The sequence below is a fragment of the Plectropomus leopardus genome, chromosome 8 (genome assembly GCF_008729295.1).
Source record: "Plectropomus leopardus isolate mb chromosome 8, YSFRI_Pleo_2.0, whole genome shotgun sequence".
Taxonomy (NCBI): Eukaryota; Metazoa; Chordata; class Actinopteri; order Perciformes; family Serranidae; genus Plectropomus; species Plectropomus leopardus.
In genome coordinates this window covers 29,828,002-29,850,186 of record NC_056470.1, presented here as the reverse complement: position 1 = coordinate 29,850,186, position 22,185 = coordinate 29,828,002, and the positions used below count along the sequence as shown (strand labels likewise).

Sequence of the window (22,185 nt, the reverse complement as noted above, 5' to 3'; positions counted from 1 at the left end):
AGGGCAATGAGAGGGGAAAAAAGTCCAGCACTCACACAGTATGGAAACTCTTACCCACAGAGACGACAGGGCAAAGCATTGTTTTCACAGGTAGAGCAGAGAAGCCCTTTGTTACAGGAAATGAGGTCATTTGGATAAAACAATCAAAATACAAGACTGCTACTGAAAACCAAACTACTATAAACGTCAGCACAGCCGGCGCCTGCTGGGAGCTACTCTCACTGCCAGTTTTATGTGAGCACAAGAGAGACACACACTGCACTGCAGGAATATGGTATTAATTAAGGTTGAGGGGTGACTTGCCTGCCGTGATGGGGGTTTAACATTTGCCACAAGCAGGGAATTTTTACATGATTCACTTAATTGTCCATTAGGGAATCAGGCACATGGACAGGAAGTGATTTTACATCCTTTCCCAGATTTTGCAAAAACACATTTCCCTCTTATTCCCACCACATCCATATATATAAACATTTCTATATCATAAATCTCAAGCTTTAAAATCCAGACTTCAAAATGTATGTCAATGGGTTGTTATCTGTTACAACTGTAAATGTGTTTCCTTGGAGACATTTATCCACAATGGACAACTTCAAGGCAAGAAATTCCAACTTGTGGGCTGGATAGCACTTTTCACTGGGAGAAAGCCCTCTGCTTGCATAATCTATCAGCCGCATCTCTCTGTCCAAAAACAAGTGAAGAGGTGAGTTTGTCAGTGATTGTTTCAAATAGAATCACTTAATGTAATGCAGTCATTTTTACTAGTCTTGTACTTTTCCTACTACCACAAGTCAAAATGTTGACTGTGAAAACTGTGTATTGGGGAAAAAAATCAGTTATTGTAGTTTTAACACAAAGTAGGCTACTGCTGAAGATGTTGGTAAGTTTTTATGTTGTTTTTTGTTTGTTTGTTTGTTTTCGTTTTCTGGTATCTGATTCAACTATTTCAGTAAACTTTGACCTAAATGAGATGTCAGGAGATCTCCAAACTTATTATAATTCATCCTGACGGCAACAGAGATGTCTATATCAAATTACATGACAATCCATACAGTAGATGCTACAAAAACGAAAACTTTGACCTGTATCAAATGTCATGAAAATAAAAATTATTGACACATTCTGGACCAGTGGACCAATTGAGCAACATGACCATCCCTGGAGCCTCCCTGTTGTGCAGCTAAAATGTGGTTTTGGGAGTGAGAGCATGAACTGCATTGTCATGTAATATTGCAACAACATTATTTCAGTGATTAAATATTAGTACACCAGAAGGATATCATCATTCATGCATCAGTCCCTGAACTTCGTCACTTTTTGTCCTGTTTGTGTCATTCATTGTGACAACTCAGTTGCCAGTTGAGACATTAAAAACAAACAATCATGAGGGAAAAAGACAGTCAACAACTTACATCACTCACCACTTTCATCAAATTAACAACAGCCAATTTACACAGACTGACTTTTTGTTTCCAGAAATTAAAAGTATCCTCAAAGGATCAGACAAAAAATACCTCAGATATGAAGTCACCTCTTTTCTTTCCTCAGTAAGACAGAAAACATTCACATGAGGTTACCCACTGCTTGTTGTTAACAGACTATGTAAGCATATAGATATTTAAACTTCCACCTCGAGGAAAGCTGGGCACGCCGCCAGTAGTTTAGCTAATGGGATAGTTTTTATTACAGGACTGAAACGAAGCAAGAACTTGCAACAATAAAAACATGCAAAGAACGACATGCTTTTTTCAGATACTTCCACAATATGTGGTGTTTCAGAGTTGTTGTGAGAGAACTGGGATGCAGCCATGACGGACATGTCTTTGGGGACCGGCAGGCAGAGCAAGACACACCATATTTCACACAGCTGTGGACACACAGCTGTTTTTCTGGTTCTGTTGGGAGTCTCTCGGCTGCGCTGCCATGCTTAGCTTCCGTTCACTTTCCTTCTTTGCTTGTTCTGGCAGTGCCATCTTATACCCAGAGCTGCATGACATAATACAAAACTTCTGCTTCTGGCTTCAGCGTGTTCTTGCACATTTTAAACCTGGACTCATTCAGTGCTATAGGGTCACCGGTACCAAATTAATCATGTTTTACTTTAAAACTTGACATTATAACCAACTCATTTATACGACAGACACACCTCTCAATATGATGCATTGCTGCTTTTTTTTTTTTTTTTAAATGAAGGTAGGACATTAGATTTGCAGTAGTTTAACCCTTTAAAAGCTGAAGCAGTATCACTTTGTTGTGCTGCGTTAAGATGCCTTTTACAAGTATTTAAACATTGAACCCAACAAAATTGGTGCCATTTCTTTCAGAAAAATTGGAAAACAAGCCATAAGCAACAAGAAATGTTCAACAAATTGCAATAAATTATTAGATTTAGAAAATTATTTAATTAATTATTAAAAATCAAGGAGGATATTTCTTGGGAAATAATAGAAAAGCCAGGGAAACCATCATAATTGCCTGTTCAAAATTATGTTACAAAATTCTGATCATTTTTAAGCGTGTTTTGCTTGTGTCTGTAATGTCATTCTTTCGCTCACTACCCAAAACTCATAACTGTAGGCGAGGTCTGAGACATAGACTTAGCTCCTTCTTCACCATAACAGTCCAACTGAACTCTGCCTCCCTGCTGATGCCTCAACAAAGTACCTGTCTGTGTCACGCTCGGATTTACCCTTACTCATGAACGAGTCCCAGAGGAGTGTAGCCATCATTTCAGAAGTGAGGGGGACAGATTGTTCAGGAATAAGCTGACCTTTATTGAGTGATATATCATCCTCTCATATTCAACTGTGCCTCTCCTTAGTGGCTAAAGAACCAAATAACCACAAACAACTACAGTATGGCACCAGGGGACTGACTCAAGTTCTTTTAAGATTATCAAAATCATATAAAATACTACTATAAAAATCAAAAGTTTGAGCTGCCAAGCTCTGGTTGAGTTGACACAGAATGACGCTCACGCATCTACAGTGTAAGTTGACAGATAATTAAGTGCCAAGTGACAACACTGAACATGAAAGGTTCAGTAATAGCTGTGGAAATTAATCTCAGAGTCACTCTTATCCCATAGACAACATGTCCTTAGCCAGTTAAAATCTCTTCTCACCTGTGGAGCCTCAGGTTGATGGTCAGTGCTGCAGCCTGGTCTCTGTCCTGTCTGCTGTGTGCTGCTTTCTCTCTGCTCTATCAAATGCAATACAGACAAAAAATGTGCAAAGAAATTTTAGAAGAGTAGTTCTGAAATAGCCGTGGAGATGAATGCCAAAGTCATTCTTATTCTATAAATATATTCCCCTATAGCCATTAGTTATAATCTCTCCTCACCTGTGAAGCCTCTGCCTGAATATCAGTGCTGCGGCCTGGTCTCTGTCCTGACCACTGCGTGCTGCCTTCACCCTGCTCTGTCTGTTGCAGTGACACAGAATAACAGAATTATGAATTGTAGTCGGGAAGAAGCTGTGGAAATTAAGTCACTTTTATGTTCAAGATATATTTTCTCAACCAATTATAATCTCTCCTCACCTGTGAAGCCCCTGCATGACCATCTGGTCCACCTTCTCCTCCCTGCTCTTTCTATTGTAGCATTTAAGATTTTAAAAAATTAGCGCAAAGCAATAGTGAACACAAATTCTGTGCAGAAATGAAAGAGGAGAGGGTCTATTCATAGCATGAAGCTAGCTAGCCAGCCATAGATAACAACAACATTAGCATGGAGCTTTATTGACATTATTTAGCGAACATTATCAACAGGCAACAGCTTTACTCAACTTACACGGTTTGTTTTCAAGGAGTGCAAGCTTTTTTGCCTCTTTCTGGTCGGTTTGCTGCACATTATTTGTAGTACTTCAGTTAAAACCGACAGTTCAGAGCAGTGCTGCCCGCGCACGTCTTCAACTGTATCATGTGATCACAAGTAAACAGCGCGTGTATGCCGCCGCCCATTTATGGTGCGTTTCAAGACCGCTCGGAAAAACGAGCTACGACATGTTACAAATGAACTGAACGGTTGTAAAAAGTGCGGGGGACACACCTATGCGCCTGCACAGAGATATTTGAACTACTTCACTTGGGACAGAAACTTTCTCCCAACCCAGAGGGGCCTATCACTGTTCTCCACAATAATACATCCATGGTGCTGACTCACATCCTGACTGCTTCGCACTCAGCTGCCTTTGGTCTCAGTGTGTGCTGAAGGTCACGTGCTGAAGCCAACAGGACCACATCATCTGCAAAGAGCGGAGATGCACGATGCAAAATCCCTCCAATAAAACAATCTGAGACGGAAAAATTGCTCTTATGTCCTATAATGTCCAAATGTCTGAAGCGTTAACCTGTGAGGACATGTCAAAAGTTAAAAGTGCCTTATTGTATGGGCTCACAAGTCAAAAACATTGGGAATTAGTGCTTTAACCCTTTAAAACCTGGTTCATCATTGGTTTTCATGTGCTGCATTCCTTTCACAAGCTCCTTAACCTTTTGAAACCTGAGCACATTGCCTTGATTTCTTTCATAAACTAAGGAAAAAGGCAATAATAAACTTGGGAAAAAAGTTCCACAAATTGCAAAAATAAGTAAAAGGTGACGAAGAAACTGAACTGAAAATTAGTGTGTAAAATTATGTTACATAAAAAATATATACTTTTTTTCTGCACTTATTTTCAGGTAATTTTCTTGTAATTCTTTTGTGATTTCTTACTATTTTGGGGCCATGTGGTGTTAATTTGCTCATTGCCTTGCCTTCATGCTTTTGACAGACAAACCAATTTCCCCAGGTTTCATAGGGTTAAGATGTACTGGAATACACATATATGATATTCAAAGAAAAGAAATCATTCAATAAAAAATACATAAAATACAGTAGCTTTTTTTTTTCTTTTTTTTTGCATATAGGCATCAAATGTGTAAACAAGCTTTGAGAAATATGTTGCTATTTCCATGATGGGCCAAATGAGAAAGTTTGAGTAGATTTCAGTTTTGTGTTGACCTTTACTGCCCTCAATATTTCCTTCGTCCTGCTTTCTGAAGAACGTTTGGATCCTCTCTCCTGAGCACACAGAGTGAACTTTGTATTGGAGGGTCTGGATTTCCCTCCTCAGTTCAGCCAGCATGTGAAGAGCTCAGCAGACTAGTGAAAATACCTTGAGCCAGTTTTATGAATAGTGCCATTTAAAAAGGGATTGGTTTCGGTGAAGGCCTAATGATGCCATCGCGCTGGCGTCACAGAGAGAGAGGGGGGGGGAAAGAGAAAGCATTCTTTCCAGGCGCTGGAGCAGCACTTTGAGACTGGTCGACTGGAGTGAGGTGGTGTGGCGACTTTCCATCTCACATACGTCACTGACTCCTAATGCCCAGTTGCTCTCCGTGGCCTTGTCCAGTCACAACAGTAAAATTAGAGCCCAGATAAAGCCGGTGATTTTGCACATCTGTCAGCACGCTCTGAGATGGCTGCGGGGGCCATTCTCTCTGATTATGATGTTTTTTTAATGTCCTCCCGAAATATTTCCACAGGCTCGTGATGGGCTCTATCATCGGCCCTGAAGCTATCAGGCCGGCTGACTTCTTCCGGCTATTTTAGAGGTGAAACAATAGAAAGCCAGAGGCCGGAAAGGTTAAACAGATGATGCATAGTTCTCAGAGCCGTGGACTGATGCCACAATTGTTCCAGAGGTAATTTGTTCCTGCATGTTTGTGGTGTTTGTTTGTGTGTGGTAGACTCTCAGGCTGTTGGCTAACTGGATACTGGCACACCATGACTGGCATAGAAAAGTAGGGGAATTTTAATCAGGTAACTTCAACTGAAAAGACAAAACTTAAAAGAGGTACACCAGAGATTTAGTTCTGCAGCTCCGCCAAGTGTAAGAAACATATTTAAAGCAGGATAGTTACCGTCTGAGAAATCCAGACTTTTAGGCCACATTCAGTTAATACCTTGTCATTTCAAAACGGATCTCCATACACAAGCTTTTAAGCACCTTTAAAGAAGTAATATCCATTCCTGACCCTTCACATACACTGGACGTGCGGTAAACAGGAGGCAGATTATCTATGAAGCTGGTGAGACCCAAGATGTCTTTGCTTGTACCGATGATGATGTGGAACTGTAAGTAACACGTGAGCATAAGCCGGCCAAAGAGGCGGAAAACATCGATTAGAAGTCTTTCTATTCCATCTATCGTTGGAGAAAGCCATAGCAAAGGGAAAGGGGAATCCACAAGAGAAGGATGAAATCATAAAAGGTAAAAAGGTATGTAGACCAGAGTCCTGTACAGGTCTCATTTTCAAGACCTGCTGAACCAGAACTGCCCAGCCACCAACACATATAGCCAATTATTTCCGTAACCCAATCTGTCCCATCAACACAACAACATATTTTAGAACAAAGGTAATTCAGGATAAATAAATATATATATATTATATATATATATATATATATATATATATTATATATATATATATATATATAATTGCTTTTTCTCATAATAATAATAATAATAATAATAATAATAATATTAAGCAGCACATCTCCACAGTTAACGTGACTGTTAGTAACACACCTGATCGAAGCGGCACAGAAGACAGAGGTGAAATACAAAGTCAGACATTAAATTAAATTATAATTTTTCATTTTGTTGCAATATGTTTTTCATCCAGACACGGGATCTGACACGCATGTTCTTTTTTCACCCAAACCTGAACCCACAAATAAGACAAAATACCACCCGTCACTCACCTTTTATGCAGGTCACCTGCAATGCGATGCAGAACCATGATGTGGACCGAGCTGAAATGTTTTGACTTGACATGTCACGACTGATATAACTCGAAAAACTCAGTTATCTGCATCATAGTTTTCAAAAGTCTATGTTTCCACACATCCAGACTAAAATTCAGCCCCAAAAGTCTTCAAAGTAAAACAGGGTGATGAGTGGATGAAACCTTAGTGTAAGACAAGCTCCAAAAACTCTGCATCCTACACGTCCCATGATGCAATTCAAATACACCCTCCCCGCCTGATAAATGTTCTCATCTTTAAAACTCCATATCCATTTTGAGTAGCTCTCCTCAGGCTGAGTAAACTGAGACTCATGAGTAAAATCAATGGAGTGTCCTTTAAGATAACAATACAATCGCCCACTTTAAGATAAAAGTAATCTTCCAGGAATTCTCACAATCTCACATTGTGGCTGGTATTTGTACTGAGGTTATCAGTATTTGGTTTGCAAAGCTCGTTAAAGGGAAGTAACTGTCAGAACAGTGAGTCTGCTTCCTGAATCCCAGAGCAGAGACTTCCGAGCTGCGTGGGTCAAACTGGCAAAAAAACACTCATGAGAAGCCACTTCTGGCTCAGGCCGATGGGGAATAAAGGGGAGACACTGTATCACTTAAACTCATCCAGCAACTTCCTGCTATTGAAGAGAAAAGACAGCAAATATTTTTGGCCTCTACAGTCAGTTGTTGCAAAGAAGCCATATGCAATATTGAAATTTTTTTACTCACTGTCTCCGGGTCAGTAATGGTGGAAGACTGAGTTGTTAAAGAGGCAACACAAAGGTACACTTAGCCAAAAAATAATCACAATTCTTTTGTTTTTGCTCCCATTTTTCAAGTTTTCAAGCACACAAAATAGTTTTTACTCTCAAATTTTGTTAGCAAATTTGTTAGAATCCATGTTTGTGAGCATTTTTCCAAGATAACCCCTCCACCTGACAGGTGCAGCATATCAAGATACTGATCAAACAGCATGAAACAGGTGTGCTGTCTTCACCGACTTGAGTGGGCATCTGCTCACCTTTGGTTGTGTCTGGCAGTTTGGAGAAGCATCCTCTTCACAGATGAATCCCAGTTTACACTGTACCAGGCAGATGGCAGACAGTGAAGAAAAAAATGGCGCTAGTTATGTTAAAACCCTAATAAATGTCTTCTTTTAAGATCAAACTAGAAATCTTAAAGTGGCCTTTCATTGTGACCATCCTAAGTAATCATTTGTGAAATCAGCACCTTGATATGTCACATCTGTTAGGTGGATGGATTAAGTGCTCACTGACACAGATTTTAACAAATTCGCCATTAAATTTTGAGTCTTTTGTGTGCATAAAACAGTAGATCTATAAAATGAAAACGTGACAAACTGGAGCAAAGCAAAGGTGCTGTAGTAAGTATGAAAGAAACCACTAAAGATGAGCTTTCACTGGTTATGTTGCTCTGTCCAGATGTACTTTGATTGTGTGGCATGGATACGACGCAGAGCCTCAGATTTAAGAGCAACAGCTGCAGTGAATGAACCCTACATGTGGCACATTTCTGCATGTAGAGAGCAGGTTGTGTTTAGGAGGAATGTGCTGAGTTTATGCTGCCATCTAGTGGCGAGACTCCGCACTGCACCCAGCAGACAGTCTTTGTCATGACCTCCAGTGTCTGACTGAGGACAAAGGATTCACAATTTCTCCTTTTTGTTTCTTTTTTGTACCAGGTTTTAGCAAAGCTGCTATTTTCTGTCCATAGTCCCTGGGCAGGTAGGTGGAATAAATAAATCAAAGACAGAATTTGATGAAAAAAAGTTAAAAAATATCAGCTCATAAAATTTGACATAATTATTCATTCATCATATCATGAAAAATCTCAAATTTGTGCAAAATTGCAGCTAGAAAATGATCAGGGCACAGTCATTCTTACATCCTAAAGCCAGTTTGCCCCCCTTGCACCCCCTAACATTCACAAATATGTGAAAAATTAAAATTAAATATGTACAATACTGTATAATCTCATGACAAATAGACTGGTAGACACTAGGGAAAATAATTATTGAATCTTTTTTTTTTTTTAAATTAGAAATAAACTGGAATTATAGCCTTGAGAGATGTATGCCTCCATGAACTGGTCAAGTTGCAGTTTACATTTATGTCTGTCCAGACTCATATGCAGTCATGACGGTAGATAATGCTTCAAAAATGAATGTTGCTGTGTAGAAGCTACATATTCTCAGCAGACGATCTCTACAATCAGCACAGTTTCAAGATTAATGTCGCCAATTCAGTGTCTGACCAAATGTCCCTCCTTCTGTTTCTGACGTTGAGTAATGGCCAGAAAAGTGTTTTAGCAGAACATTATGATGTCACAGTGAGCCTCTGGGTATGAAATGTCAGTACTTAATCATTTTATCATATTTGACATTTGTGTGAAATTTGGTCATTATTAACAAATTAATTCTTCTGTTATGGTTTAAAAGGTGTTTTGAGAGGTCACAGTGACCCTCTTAAGATATTGCAATCACAATAATGGGACAGACGCAAGGTCACGGTGACCTCTGATGACCAAAATCTAATCAGTTCATCTTGAAGTGGATGTTTGTGCCAAATTTGAGGAAATTTGAGATGGTGCATTCACGAGGATGGGACAGACACATGGACAGCCCAAAACAGTGCATTCAGCCATGGCAGTTGCTGGCGCAGAGGCATAAAAAATGTCTGAAAATTTTACATTTTCTTCAGTTGTTATCAAAAAATAGATCTGACCCATAGCATTTCCTATTCTAGTATTGAGGACAGTAAAATCACAAAGGTTTGTTACCTATAATCAACACAAAAAACGTTCATTCTTTTTAAAATGAGTGTTTTATTGTTTTTATTTTTGTATAAAAAAACCTTTTTGTCCACTTTAGGCAACAGTTAGCATGAGAGTCGCTCTCACAGCTCTTAGATGAAGTCTAAACTTGTCAGTCTTCTCCACAATCACACACCTCTTTCACACAGAGAAACACACAATCACATAGTGTACTGGAGTTAATTTGATGCAGTGGTCCCAAACCTAAAGTCTATTAGTAGAAAGCCAAGGACAAAAAAGCTCAACAATAGGCAGCTTTTAATCATCATCACTTTGAAGATGTCAAGGCGAGTCACGCGAACACAAAGGGCCACAGTAAATCTAAAAGCCTCACAATAAGTACAGGAGACCGCTTTGTTGAAATCTGATGGTTGAAAGCATCATCTAATTAGGTTTGAAACCACTGCTTTGGTGCAACTCTTAAGCAGATTTATATTAAGACAATAAAAAAAAGGCAAAGAAACACATCAGACACCTCATACACGGCAGCACGTCCTGTGTTCGGCGAGCCGTCACTGAACGCAACAGCTGTAATTTTAGGCGACAGAACAAAGGACTGGCTTTGTGTAAGAGGAGTCGGCACACTTACGAAGATCAGTATTAATCAGACATTGCTTAAAAAAGACATTTAAAGACAGAAAATGTTATACGATTGCATTTACATGACAAAACTCCTCATTCCTCCAGAATCGCCACATTAATGATTTGCAGTGCAGTAGCTATTGCGTTCCTAAACGAGGCTCTCTGACACTTCTTAAGATCAGTCATCGAGAAACATCTCCGTGAAATCGTATTTCTCATGATGGCGGGGAGAAAAATCAGTGAATTGTAAATCTGTAACATCAGCACCTTTTCAGGAATAAAATATGTATCCTCACTAATATACTCCCCCAGCCCCGCTCCCCTTTTTCATAATAGTTCATACAACGTGTACATGCACACACAACTTTCTCTCTCACATAGACGCGCTAATGTAAAGTAGGCACACACACACAAACACACACATACACACACACACACTGTAGCAGATTGAACATAAAATATACAAATTCAGGTCAATCTGTTTTATAAATTAGTAACATCACATCATTTTGTATAACTACTTTCTTTGACTCTTTAAATGCTATTTTCTTCATATGACATTTGACTTGTTTCATCTCTTCCTCACAGTATGACTCGTTAAAGGGAAAGTTTGGATCTTTTGAAGTGGAGCTGTATCAGGTACTTATCCTTCGTCAGTGGATTATACACAGTGGATGTCAGTCGGCACGTCCAGTTTGGAAAAGCAGGCAGGAGTTCAACGTGGAAGCGAAACAATGTACTACTGTGTACGGGGACCACAACAAAATATGTTTTTAGCCACCTAAAACAAAGTTTCACCTAAAATAAATTTATATCAGTTTAAGTGTACATGATATTTAACCTCAGGCGGCTATTTCTGGTGAGGAACGGCAGCCAGACTCCATTTAGAAAAACAGTGATTTAATATCACTTGTTCCTCATTTGCCTTCATGAGCACTGCGATCATCTGCAGCTGGTTTAGTGGCGGTTCCCAAAAACAGCCAAAAGAAAACTGGGGATGCAGCGTTTGTCAGTTACTTCCCAAAGCTCCTGAGCACGCTGCCTTTAGATATCAGAGAAGCCACCCCGCTTCATATTTTTTAAAAAAAACCTAAAAATGTATCTCTTCACTTCAGCCTTTAACTCGCTCTGACTAAACTGCTTTGCATTTAACTTCATTTACACGCTGCTGCAACTCTTTAAGATGTTAGTTTAATTAACTGCATTTAATTTTAAATGCATTTCATACACTCTATTTTTAGCTTTATTTTTAGATTTTTATTTAAATTAGTTCAATTAATCTTACGTCATGCATTCTGTACTTTCTATTTTTATCCTTATTTTGATCTTACTTTTACTAATATTATCGGTGGCTTTTATCCATGTGAAGATGCATACAAATAAAGTTTATTATTATTATTAAAGTTAATTGTTACTTTGAAAAGTAACAAACAATTTTAAAAAATCTGCTTTTTTAAGACTTTTGAAAGATTGATTTAATAACGAATTAAGGTCTCATTTTTAGATTAATGGATTCAATGCCTTTTAAGACATTTTAAGGGTCTGCGGAAACCCTGCGTCCAGCCTACAGTCCCATCCTGCCAGCTGTCTTATAACACAGACTTGAAAATTCGGCTCAGCTCTGTTGAAAATAATCTCAATATAACATACAATTAAAATGTAATATATATTTTTGGGTGGGACTATTGTTCTGTGGCTAAAAATGTTTCTATGCTGCCCTCTGTCCACAGCAGGACGTTGCTTAGCTTTCGTGTCATATTCTAGCCTGCTTCTCAAAACTGGGGGCGTGCAGACCAACGTCTACCCTACGTAACACAACAAATATGGATAAATACCTCATACAACCCCACTTCAAAAAAAAATTGAAATATCCCTTTAAAAGAGAAGACGAATGGGAGGATCTCTCCGGGTTTTCATCTTAACATGACGTGACTGACTACACGGCGGTACAGTGTAGCAGTATGAAAGAAATCTCCTTTCACTCAAAAGACCGCGAGGACGTCAAACCAACAGTATCTAATCCACAAAAGACACGTTACTCAAAGAAATAATATCATAGGCGTTGTAACTACAGGTAAACTAGGTTTCTGTTGACAAATCAGCTGCATTTGCACGAGCAGCCCGAGGTGAGCGAGAGCAACATCTAAGGCCAGTGTCAGTCTGCCGCTCTGTGTTGGTTTACCTTCATCACAGCAGAGCCACAACACGCTGCCCTCAGTTCACAATGTGCGTTAAAAAACTAAGCAGCAACCTCGGCTCCGTCTTGCACGTTGCAAATGCATATACAGTACACAAAAACAAGTATTTCCAGGATTATTAGGTCTATTTTCAGCGGAGGGTACTATCAGACGCCTTCATTTGGCTTGACTACAGCACTGGTTTGCCGTAATGGAAAGTGAGTATCTAAATTCACCAGCTTCTTGCAAAACGATTTGTGTTTAGTGTTGATAGCTTTATACATCACCAAACGAAAGGCTTATGTCAGCATTCACACATTTCTGTTCGCTACGTTGGAAATTAACAAAGCGCTACTTGCTGTACTTTCTCATCCACAAATGACTCCTACACACAAGTGTTTTTATGTTTTTCCATTAAGGCCGCATTCATCACCCCCAACAGAATTACTTACAATGTTTCCTTGTAACTGCATCCATATTCCTACCAGGGAGTGATCTGTGTGTGCTTTCAGCAGCTCCCCTCCCTCATGTATCTCACGCTCACATAATTCATGACAGTCACTACAAAGGATTGCAACCTGTAATTATTCTCAATGATAGCTGGAATAAATGTGAATTTTTTTCATCTTAGATGAAGCTATTGTGCAAAATATCTGCAGAGAAGCTAGAGCTAAACTTCAGGAGGCAGTGGATCTCCCTCCGAGCACGGCTCCCGTTGGCACTGCGCCTCTGGGAGGCTCTGCTGGGGACTCGAGGGCCGCTCCTCCACCGCCGCCACGCGTTCCTCCGAGCACAGAATCACATTGGGCAAAGGCTTGCCCAAACTCTGCCTGCAGGTGATCTCTTCGGGCTTCGACTCCTCTCCTCCTTCTTGTTTCTGTTCGCCTCCTCCTGAATCTTGTTCTCTCGCCTCTTGTTCGGCCTCCTCCGCTCTGGGCAGGGTCTCAAAGGCTCCCGGCTCTATGGGACTGAGCTGATAGTAGAGCAGAGAGGTGGAGTCTTTGAGGAGGTTGGAGGGGCTCTCCTCCTGGTTGTCAGTGATGCAGAGCACCGTGGCCCCTGTGGGGAACGGCCCCTGCAGGAGGACCTGCTCCACACCTGGCACCTCTGCCTGCTCCCCTCCTAAAGCAGCAGGCAGGAGGCAGAGCGGCTGCTCAGTGAGACTCCCAGCGCCCAGCTCCTGCTCCCCCTCCGCCTCCTCCCTCTCTCTCCTCTCCTGCTCCTCCGCGCTCTGCAGGTGCAGCACGGCGGTCTCGTTCTCCCGCTCCAGAATGTCCTGCTCCGCCAGGAGATCCTGAACCTCCACCACTGTCTGCACCTCACTCTCCTCCAGCTCAGAGTCCAGGCCGGTGACCGAGGATAGGTCCGGGGAGGTGGGGCAGGTGGAGGAGGGGGAGGACATGTTGTCAGATTCACCGTACTGGTCCCCAGTCCCTTGAATCAGCATCCTCCTCTTCTCCAGGTCCAGCTTCATGATGGTGTGCAGGTAGTGAGTTCGGACGCGTAAGGGGTTAAACTCGATGCGGCCCGCAACATTGCCGCAGCCGTCCCGAGAGCAGCCACATGGGAACGACATTCGATCCACCTGAGGATGAAAGCAGAGGAAATTTTAGCTCCAGTTTCATTTTATTCCTACAGGAGAGGGCGAACATTTGGAATTCACTGACTTATTTACATAAGCGCTCTAAACAGCAAGTTATATAAGCGCGTGCTGTTGTGGAAAGGACAAAGACAGATGACAGTACACGCAGAGCTTAGAGAGAGAATATGTGGTTACTGTGTAATGTCACTGCAAATCATTATTTTCATTATTGATTAATCTGCAAATCATCTTCTAGTCTATAAAAACTTGTCTTCATTAAACGCTTTATTAATCTGCCAATTATTTTCAAGGGTCTATAAAATGTCTAAAAATTGTGAAAATTGTTCGTCACAATTTATCAGAGCACAAAGTGATATCTTCAAATTGCTTTTTTTGTCCAACTAACGGTCAAAAACTCTTCATACATTTATTACATCATACATTATTTACTCATATAAATTACAAAGAAAAGCAAAAAATTCTCACATTTAAGAAGCTGGAACCAGCAAATGTTTGACATTTTTGCTGAAAAATGACTGAAACGATTAATCAATCATCAAAATACTTGGCAATTAACTTTCTTTGGATTAACCAAACAATTAATCAACTAATCATTGCAGCTCTACTGTGTAATAAGTTAGGTGAAGAGGGAGTTGTACTTTCTCTTAATGAGGGCAAAAATAACCAAAAAAGGAAAAATCAGAACCTGAAATTAAACCTAATTTTATTAGTAGAATAAAAATAGTTAAAAACTCAAATTTTGACCTTAAAAGAGCAGGTGGGCCACTATCAACATCATCAACAACACTAGGGATACAACTAAAAATTATTTCCATTATTGATTTATCTTATTTTATATGATAAATTGTTTTGTCTTTTTGTTTTAAATGGTAAAAACAAAATGTCCATCACAGTGTGGCAGATGGTGCCGTCATCACATCTTGTTTAAAATCTCCATATATTACATTTTTGGCATTGAGAGACAAGTAAAAGCAGCAAATTGAGATTTTTCTCTGTGATCAAACTGGAAAACACAGTACAGATACTGGTATAAATGGAAGACAGAGAGAGAGAGAGAGAGAAAGATCCAATGCAATCGCCACAATCAAATTTTAAGAAGCTAGTTTCACATTTCCAAATGTTCAAACTATAATGACAGTCTCAGTGGAAAAGCTGAGCATGTTTATTTCATGAATCCACGATCCTGGCTTCGATCACTGCAGAAATTTTGATTTGTCATGGTTGGAAAAGCACAGGTGTTGTGATTAACGCTGGCTCTGTCCATGTTAGTCATGACAGAGAGACAGTGAGCCAGGATGTGTTTCATTATTTACACTGTTGCTTTTCCTTCTGCGGTGTGTCAAAAGATTAAAAAAAACAAGAATGGGAAAATAAATTGCACACAAAACTTCAAATGAAAAATGATTCAAGTCTGATTAACAGAGCACATTTTATTGAGCAGTGAAGACATCTGATTGTCAGCACCGTGGCTCTCTTCTCTCTGCACATGCACACAGCCAACGACGACCCTTACCTGGCACTTTATACCGGCCTGGCTGCAGCCGCAGTGGCGAGGGTCGCAGTACAAGCGGCAGTCGCAGCCGCATTCCTCCCGAGAGAGGCGGATGGTTCGGAGCTCGGCTTTCTCCCGAGCATCTATGCGGGCGATGCCAGAGGCTCGCAGCAGGGCTCTGCGGCGCTTTGTGGGTAGCGGCTGAAGGAAGAAACAGTCGTCCACCTCCACCCCGTCCACATCGAGGTCCTCATCTGACACGTCCTCCAGAGTCAGCAGGTCGGCCTGGGCGCACTCCACTGTGCCGTTCCTCGTCAGCTGCGGACGACAGGTGGACAGTTAGTGTACAACTGTGAGCTGAAGACGGTGAGATACTGATTCTCTAATTAAAGCACAAGAACATAATAATTATCCGAAAGACTGCGGCTTTATCTGTATCTTAATCATTTCATAGCAGAGCTTTCAAATGGACAAATGGATGTCAAATACTCTGTTAAAAGTAAAACTCTTAAAAAACCCTACTTAAGTTAAAATAAAAGAAGTACTAGAACTATAAAGCACTCGTTCTGCAGAAAAATGATTCATAAGCAGCATTTTATTGTTGTAGCTTGTCGAGGTGGAGTTGTGATTCCAACATTTTATATATTTTGCTAGTTTGAGTTTAGTGCTTCCCATCCTGGAGGTTGAACCCTCTCACAAGACAAATCTGTGGAGTCATGAGAAGATTAATGTGTTTGGGTGTAAAAAGCAGTTCTGCTGCTCCACAAATCCACATTAAAGTTGTTGACTCTTTCTTTTGATAAATACCGAAGAGTTTTACCTCTTTGAGCTAAAATATGTGAAAATTTATAAGAGAATTCTGTCTTTGGTGGAGCTGCTAACAACACAGTTCATGTTTTATGGGACCCAACCAGACACTGGATTTAATGTAAAGGATCAAAAACCAACATGGATTATTTAAAATCTCAATCTGAAAAGAAACAAGTAACTTCAGCTGTCAGAGAAATGTAGCTGAATAAGAGGTACATTATTTCCTCTTTAGTAACCAAGGAAGTTTTATTGAGATCAAAAATCTCATTTACAAGTTAGCAGCCGTGAAAATTACAATATATTAAAATACAACACATAAGATAAGATAAGATAAGATATAATAAAGATAAGATTTAAGATTTAATTCGTCCTACAATGGGGAAATTTGCATTATTAGAGCAGCAAAGGAATATCAAAGCAGGTATGTACATAAATAAAGTAAGAGTCGACAGATAATCTGCAAAATTCCAAATATTGGGGCAAATATTTGGCATTTTGCAGATTATCTGTATCGGCATTTTAAAGTACAATACTTAAAATAATAAATAATTTGCATTTTGTATATGTTACTTTTAACAAGTGAAAATTGAGAAAATATGTTTTTCAAGTTAGAAGTAAATAAGTAATGTACCCAATTTTTAAAAAATATTCTGCATGTCTAGGGTGCAAATATTTTATCCAACATCATCTGCAAAAATACTATACTTTATACCCCAAAACACATCTCATCCCTTTATTCCACAATTTGTGGTAAAGTGTGACGCCTACCTTCATCTTGCGGGCGTTGAGCTTCTCTTGCCGCAGGTGCTGTCGCAGAGTGTGCCGGTGGCTCGTTTCCTGTTCTCTGGCGAACTCGCCCAGCGTGTAGTGTCTGATGGAGGAGTGGTGACGGGCCATGCCCAGGGAGCTGCCCCCTTGGCTGGGCACGCTGGTGAATCCCTGCCGCCGGGGGAAGTAATACACCGTCACCACATCAAAGCGTACCCGTTTCCCCCCCGGTGACGGCTTGTGCTGTCTGAGGATGGAGGTGGCTGAAGAGGGGAGAAAGGGGGGAGACATTTGGGAGGCCAAATTATACATGAGTAATTAAATACTTCGTGCTAATGGACAGTTGGAGTGTTATTTAGAGTGTATTGCCTTTAACGTGTGTCTCCTGTTGTTCCTTACGGGTAAATGCAGTGCTGGAAGGAGGGTTGAGGCTGTCGCAGCTGTCAGCGCTGTCACTGCTGGAGATGTCATCGTCGGAGTCCTTAGGTGTAGAGAATGGAGAGCTGTTGTCCACCTCTTCATATCGTCGTTTGAGGCTGAGGGACGAACCTGCCTCCATGGAAACTCGGTGTCTGCAGGCACAGAGGAGCACAAGTCGTGACACGTCCAGACAACCACTAAATGTGAACCACAAGAAATGGATAAAGTAGATTCTTAGTGGAAATTTGCCATTTTATTGTGGAACTAATTGATTACCTTAAAGGGGCGGTTCACCCCCAAATCAAAAATACTTATTTTTCCTCTTAAATGTTCTATTTATCAGTGCAGATGTGTTATTGTGAGCTGCTGTTTTGGAGATATAGGCTGTAGAGATAATATAATATAATGTAACTAGATGTCATTCAGCTTGTAGTGCTCATAACGTCACAAAAATACATCTGAAAAACTCAACATTAATGTCTCTTTCCAGAAATCATGACCCCGTTACTCAAAATAATCCACAGACCCTGTCGTGAGCAGTTTCATGTAGGAACTATTTTCTATCTGCTAAACCGAATCACCGCGCAGAAGGAAGTGTGCATCTACTGCTACCTCACCTCGCACTTCTGAGCTAGCTGACGTCACAGCTCAGCCGAGGAGGACGCCATTCCTGTTTAAATCTCACGCTGTCTCGAGCATGAGCTGCTCATTCATGAGTCGATGCCCAAATTTTGGACTGTTGACACAAAGGCATGGCACCAACAGTTGACGGGTGTAGTTCAGTAGAAAGAAAATAGTTCCTACATGAAACTGCTCACAAGGTCTGTGGACTATCTTGAGTAGTCGGGTCATGATTTCCGCCAAGAGACGTTGTTGTTAAGTTTTTAAAATGTAGATTTTTGGCGTTTTGAGCTCCACAAGCCAAGCGCCATCTAGCTCCATTGTACTGGAGAGAAAGCAGACATCTTTACGGCCGATATCTCAAAAACTCTGCAACTCACACCAAAAACACCTAGGTTAATAAATAGCTCTACAGGTAAGAGATTTGAGGCTGGACGGTACGTTTAAACTCAAAATGATCTTGGGTAATTCGTATCAAGCTGTTCTTGTGTCGAGTCAGTTCTCACTTCAGAAACAAAAGGTGACATCAGCTGTTTGGTCTCCTTTCATCTGTATTCCAGCTCCATCATTTCCTCCCTCGGCCCCCCCGACCATCTCACATGAAATCCTACTTTGAAATCATCAAGTCTAGAAACGTCACCATGGCAACTGGGCAAGCACAGTTTAAAAGCGAACAGCCTTGAAGCAAATGATCTCTATGGCTCCTCATACTTTTTTTTTAACCTCTTAGTTCTGCTATAAAACAGCGCAGAGGGGATCGATTCGAGAGGATCTGAAAGCTAAAGCTGATCAATCACACCAGCGGGCTAAGGTCAAACAAGGTGACTGAGCGCAGCATTTTATATTATGAGAGGCCCTATAGCTCTGTGCTGAACTGTGTCTCATAAAGTTCTGTATTTTCAATCCACATAAAAGATTGGTCATGATGAAATGATATAAAAACACAGCATCAGTGCTGAAGCTTGTAGTATTCCTTATAAAAGAGGTACTTTCAGAGGTAATTAACAACACCATGCAGCTCTACATCTGAATGAGGACATTTAAACTGGGTCTGAGTTAACATGTCACATGTCACGGACAGCAACATGCTGTATCTTCATTCATGAATCTCTAAAAGAGCCATTGTGCATTCAGGTTCTCAAAGGAAAAATCTGGTCTTAAAGGTCCAGTGTGCAGGATTTAGGGGGGTATATTGGCAGAAATTGAATATAACGATAAGTTTGTTTTCTTTAATTTATAGTCATCTGAAAATGAGATTCACTGTGTTTTCATTATCGAACAATGAGACGTTGGGAGTGCGTCCTCATCCCCGAAGTCCACCATGTTGCACCTTTATGTTTCAACAGTAGCCCAGAACGGACAAACCAAACACTGGCTCTAGATATTGCAATTCACGCTTTTTGCACCAATCATTGTAGCTGGAAGGCCCTCCGTGATGTGTAGGGTCAGAAAAACACTAAATTTATTCACAAAAGCTTTACTCTGTGTTTTAGTTGCTTTTAAACTTCTTGTTCAAGGGAGTGTAAAAGCGAGACTAGTCGCTTCCGACTATCGCACCGTTATGTCACCTCGCCATTCTGTATAAAAGATGCAATCGCAGAATGAGGGGGGGCAGTGTTGTCTCAGCTTTAAGCCGGCATCGTAGGCAGTAACAGCGCTGCACTGACGTCTGTGTAAAAGAGAAAGCTGTAAAGGCAATACTATGTGCGGGGTTGGTGTGACGTACGTTTTGAAGGCGTGTTGTGTAATTATTGTAGCACTCTACATAGCCGTAAAAGGAAGTTTTCTCTTCATATTCTATTGCAAACTGATAATGATTGTTACATTTACTACAAAACCACTTGGTGTTTCACCCAGCTCAGCGATAAAATTCTGTTACAGAGGACAGCAAAATGTTCAATGTTGTGTGTTTCTCTGCCGGCCTTGCCTAATTTATCGTCCTGTTCTTGCTCACTAAAATGACATCTGGTTTTCCATCTGCCAGATTCCATGTGAACGCAGCATTAGAAAATGCTCTCAGCGTATTTGTTATATAGAGGCAGACACAGTTGTCATAAATGTCACACCTCTTTTGTTTCCACAATGCCGACATTCTGTCTAAAATCATCCCCAGGAGCAGCAGGATGCTGCTGTTGTTTGGTTCTGTGTAATAATGCAAAAGCCACTATAAAGAAGGTACTTTGTGGTGGTCACCATCTCTTTGTAAAAACGGCTTTGAGATGAATAAACCTCTGCAGACAATTCGGCTCCCGCTAAAAATATCCTGAACACTGAATGAATCCTAACCAGGAGAAGTTTTAGCTGGGTACAATCTACAATCCTCAGTACTAGGTGCTTCTAAATCTCCTTAAATCTTACACACATCACCAACACATAAGACTAATATATATATAATTTGAATAGTGCTGTTTTTCCTTACGCTAAATAAAGAGATGATGTCATGTGGAGAAAAATCCTGGATCTGCTCGGAGGAGAGTAAATAATGTAACAACTGCTGCAGCCGTGGTGATTTTACTGGGATAAAGGTTCACACTATCTGTCAAAATAATATGGTAGTAAAATTGTATGCAATGTATAAAACGAAAAAAAATTGTGTGAAACTCATTGACTGACGCTTAGGGAGATGTCGTAGTTGTGTCATTACTGCATGTGCATTCAATGTTGATTTTCCATCTCTCTGGAATGAGGTTTTAACCTTATTTAACACACCCCAAGAGGCTTATGTGTTCAGTAAAGATACTGGTGTGCATCGGTGTGAGACATTTTCCACCTGGGGACTCCAGTATAAATAGGGCAAACAGAGAAGAGGCTGAATTTTGATAGTGGGCTCCATTTCCCTTGTGGACATCACCCTCCTGTTCCTTCAAGGACTTAAGAGTTGGACATATGCTTACAGAAAATCCTGGTGTATTTACCTTCAGGGGCATGCAGCAGAGGTGGTGATGTATTTGTTAAACTGTGTGCATGCAGTGTGTTGGGGGAGGTTGGATATTATCAGTCTGACAGGCACAGTCTCTCTCTCTCTCTTTGCTCTACCATTTTTACACACACACACACACACACACACACACACACAATGGCAAACCGCCCGGTTAATGAAATACTAAACCCTCTTACCTGGGGCAGAAACAGGGACCCTTATTCCAACCAGCTCGGAGGTCGTTTCCCTTCCCAATGTGAGCTGCACATCAATCTTTCAACGCCCAATGAGATGCTTTTTGTGTGCTAAAACCGATATCCTGAACCGAGTATCCAGACTGCAACCGTGGAGCAAATGTAACCTCAAGTAATCTTTGCCTATTTGTCAATTTGCAACACTTATATCTGCCTATATGAGACTACTTGGGCTCCATGTTCATTGTTCTGCACACTCACGAAGAAAGCAGGAGCTGTCTGTTAGACCTGCGGGTTTTATTTAAATGTTGCATGCCTATCTATTTAAAGGACAGACGGCAGAAAGAGGGAGCGTCATATGATTAGCTGCGATTTATTACCAGGCATTTTTTAAAAATGTAAATTAGCCGAAATGTCTTATCTTCCCAATGCGATGGAGAAATCCGCTGACATCTGTGTTCGTTTATCCTTTTTTCTCGCCGGGGCGGGTTCAGTCGGCGGTTCTTTACTTCGTTGTCTTCTCGCTTTAACGCGGATTTTGGGCTCTTTTTTTTAAACGCTTGGTGTCAAAATGTTGCAAATGTTGAAACGAGAAGACGCCTTTTTGTCCCCCGTTTCGCCCCGGCCCCGTTTGTTACAATGTAACAATGGAGGAAGAAATTCTTCCCTGTAGCAGTATATATACTTATTGTGACATCACAGGCATGCCCTGCGCCGGGGCATGCTGGGACATGAAGTTTTTTTTCTTTGTGAGTTTTTTTTTGCTGGCTTCTTTGTTCTTATTATGCACAAAAAGACGTGCAAAACTTAACAGTATCTTCACACGGATATTATTTTACATAAAATATACTAAATCTGATTTATAGTATATAACGTTATCATTGCTTGTCTTGTTAAAGCTAGTTTCCATGGTAACAAAATGACGGTGCATGTCTGTAGTAGGCCTCCACATCTGTCAGCTTTGTATTTAAAGGTCCAGT

At 40.6% G+C, this 22,185-nt stretch overlaps 1 protein-coding gene across 1 annotated transcript; it reads right to left on the bottom strand.

The window, feature by feature from the left end:
• Nucleotides 1-9,633: 9,633 nt before the first annotated feature.
• csrnp2 (cysteine-serine-rich nuclear protein 2) lies at nt 9,634-21,839 on the bottom strand. Its single transcript, XM_042492551.1, has 5 exons — nt 21,209-21,839; nt 17,450-17,622; nt 17,051-17,313; nt 15,494-15,790; nt 9,634-13,962 (listed from the first exon to the last, which is right to left on the bottom strand). Exons 2-5 carry the CDS (start codon nt 17,607-17,609, stop codon nt 13,048-13,050), a joined length of 1,635 nt encoding a protein of 544 aa, XP_042348485.1. The 5' UTR covers nt 17,610-17,622; nt 21,209-21,839; the 3' UTR covers nt 9,634-13,047.
• Nucleotides 21,840-22,185: the final 346 nt, after the last annotated feature.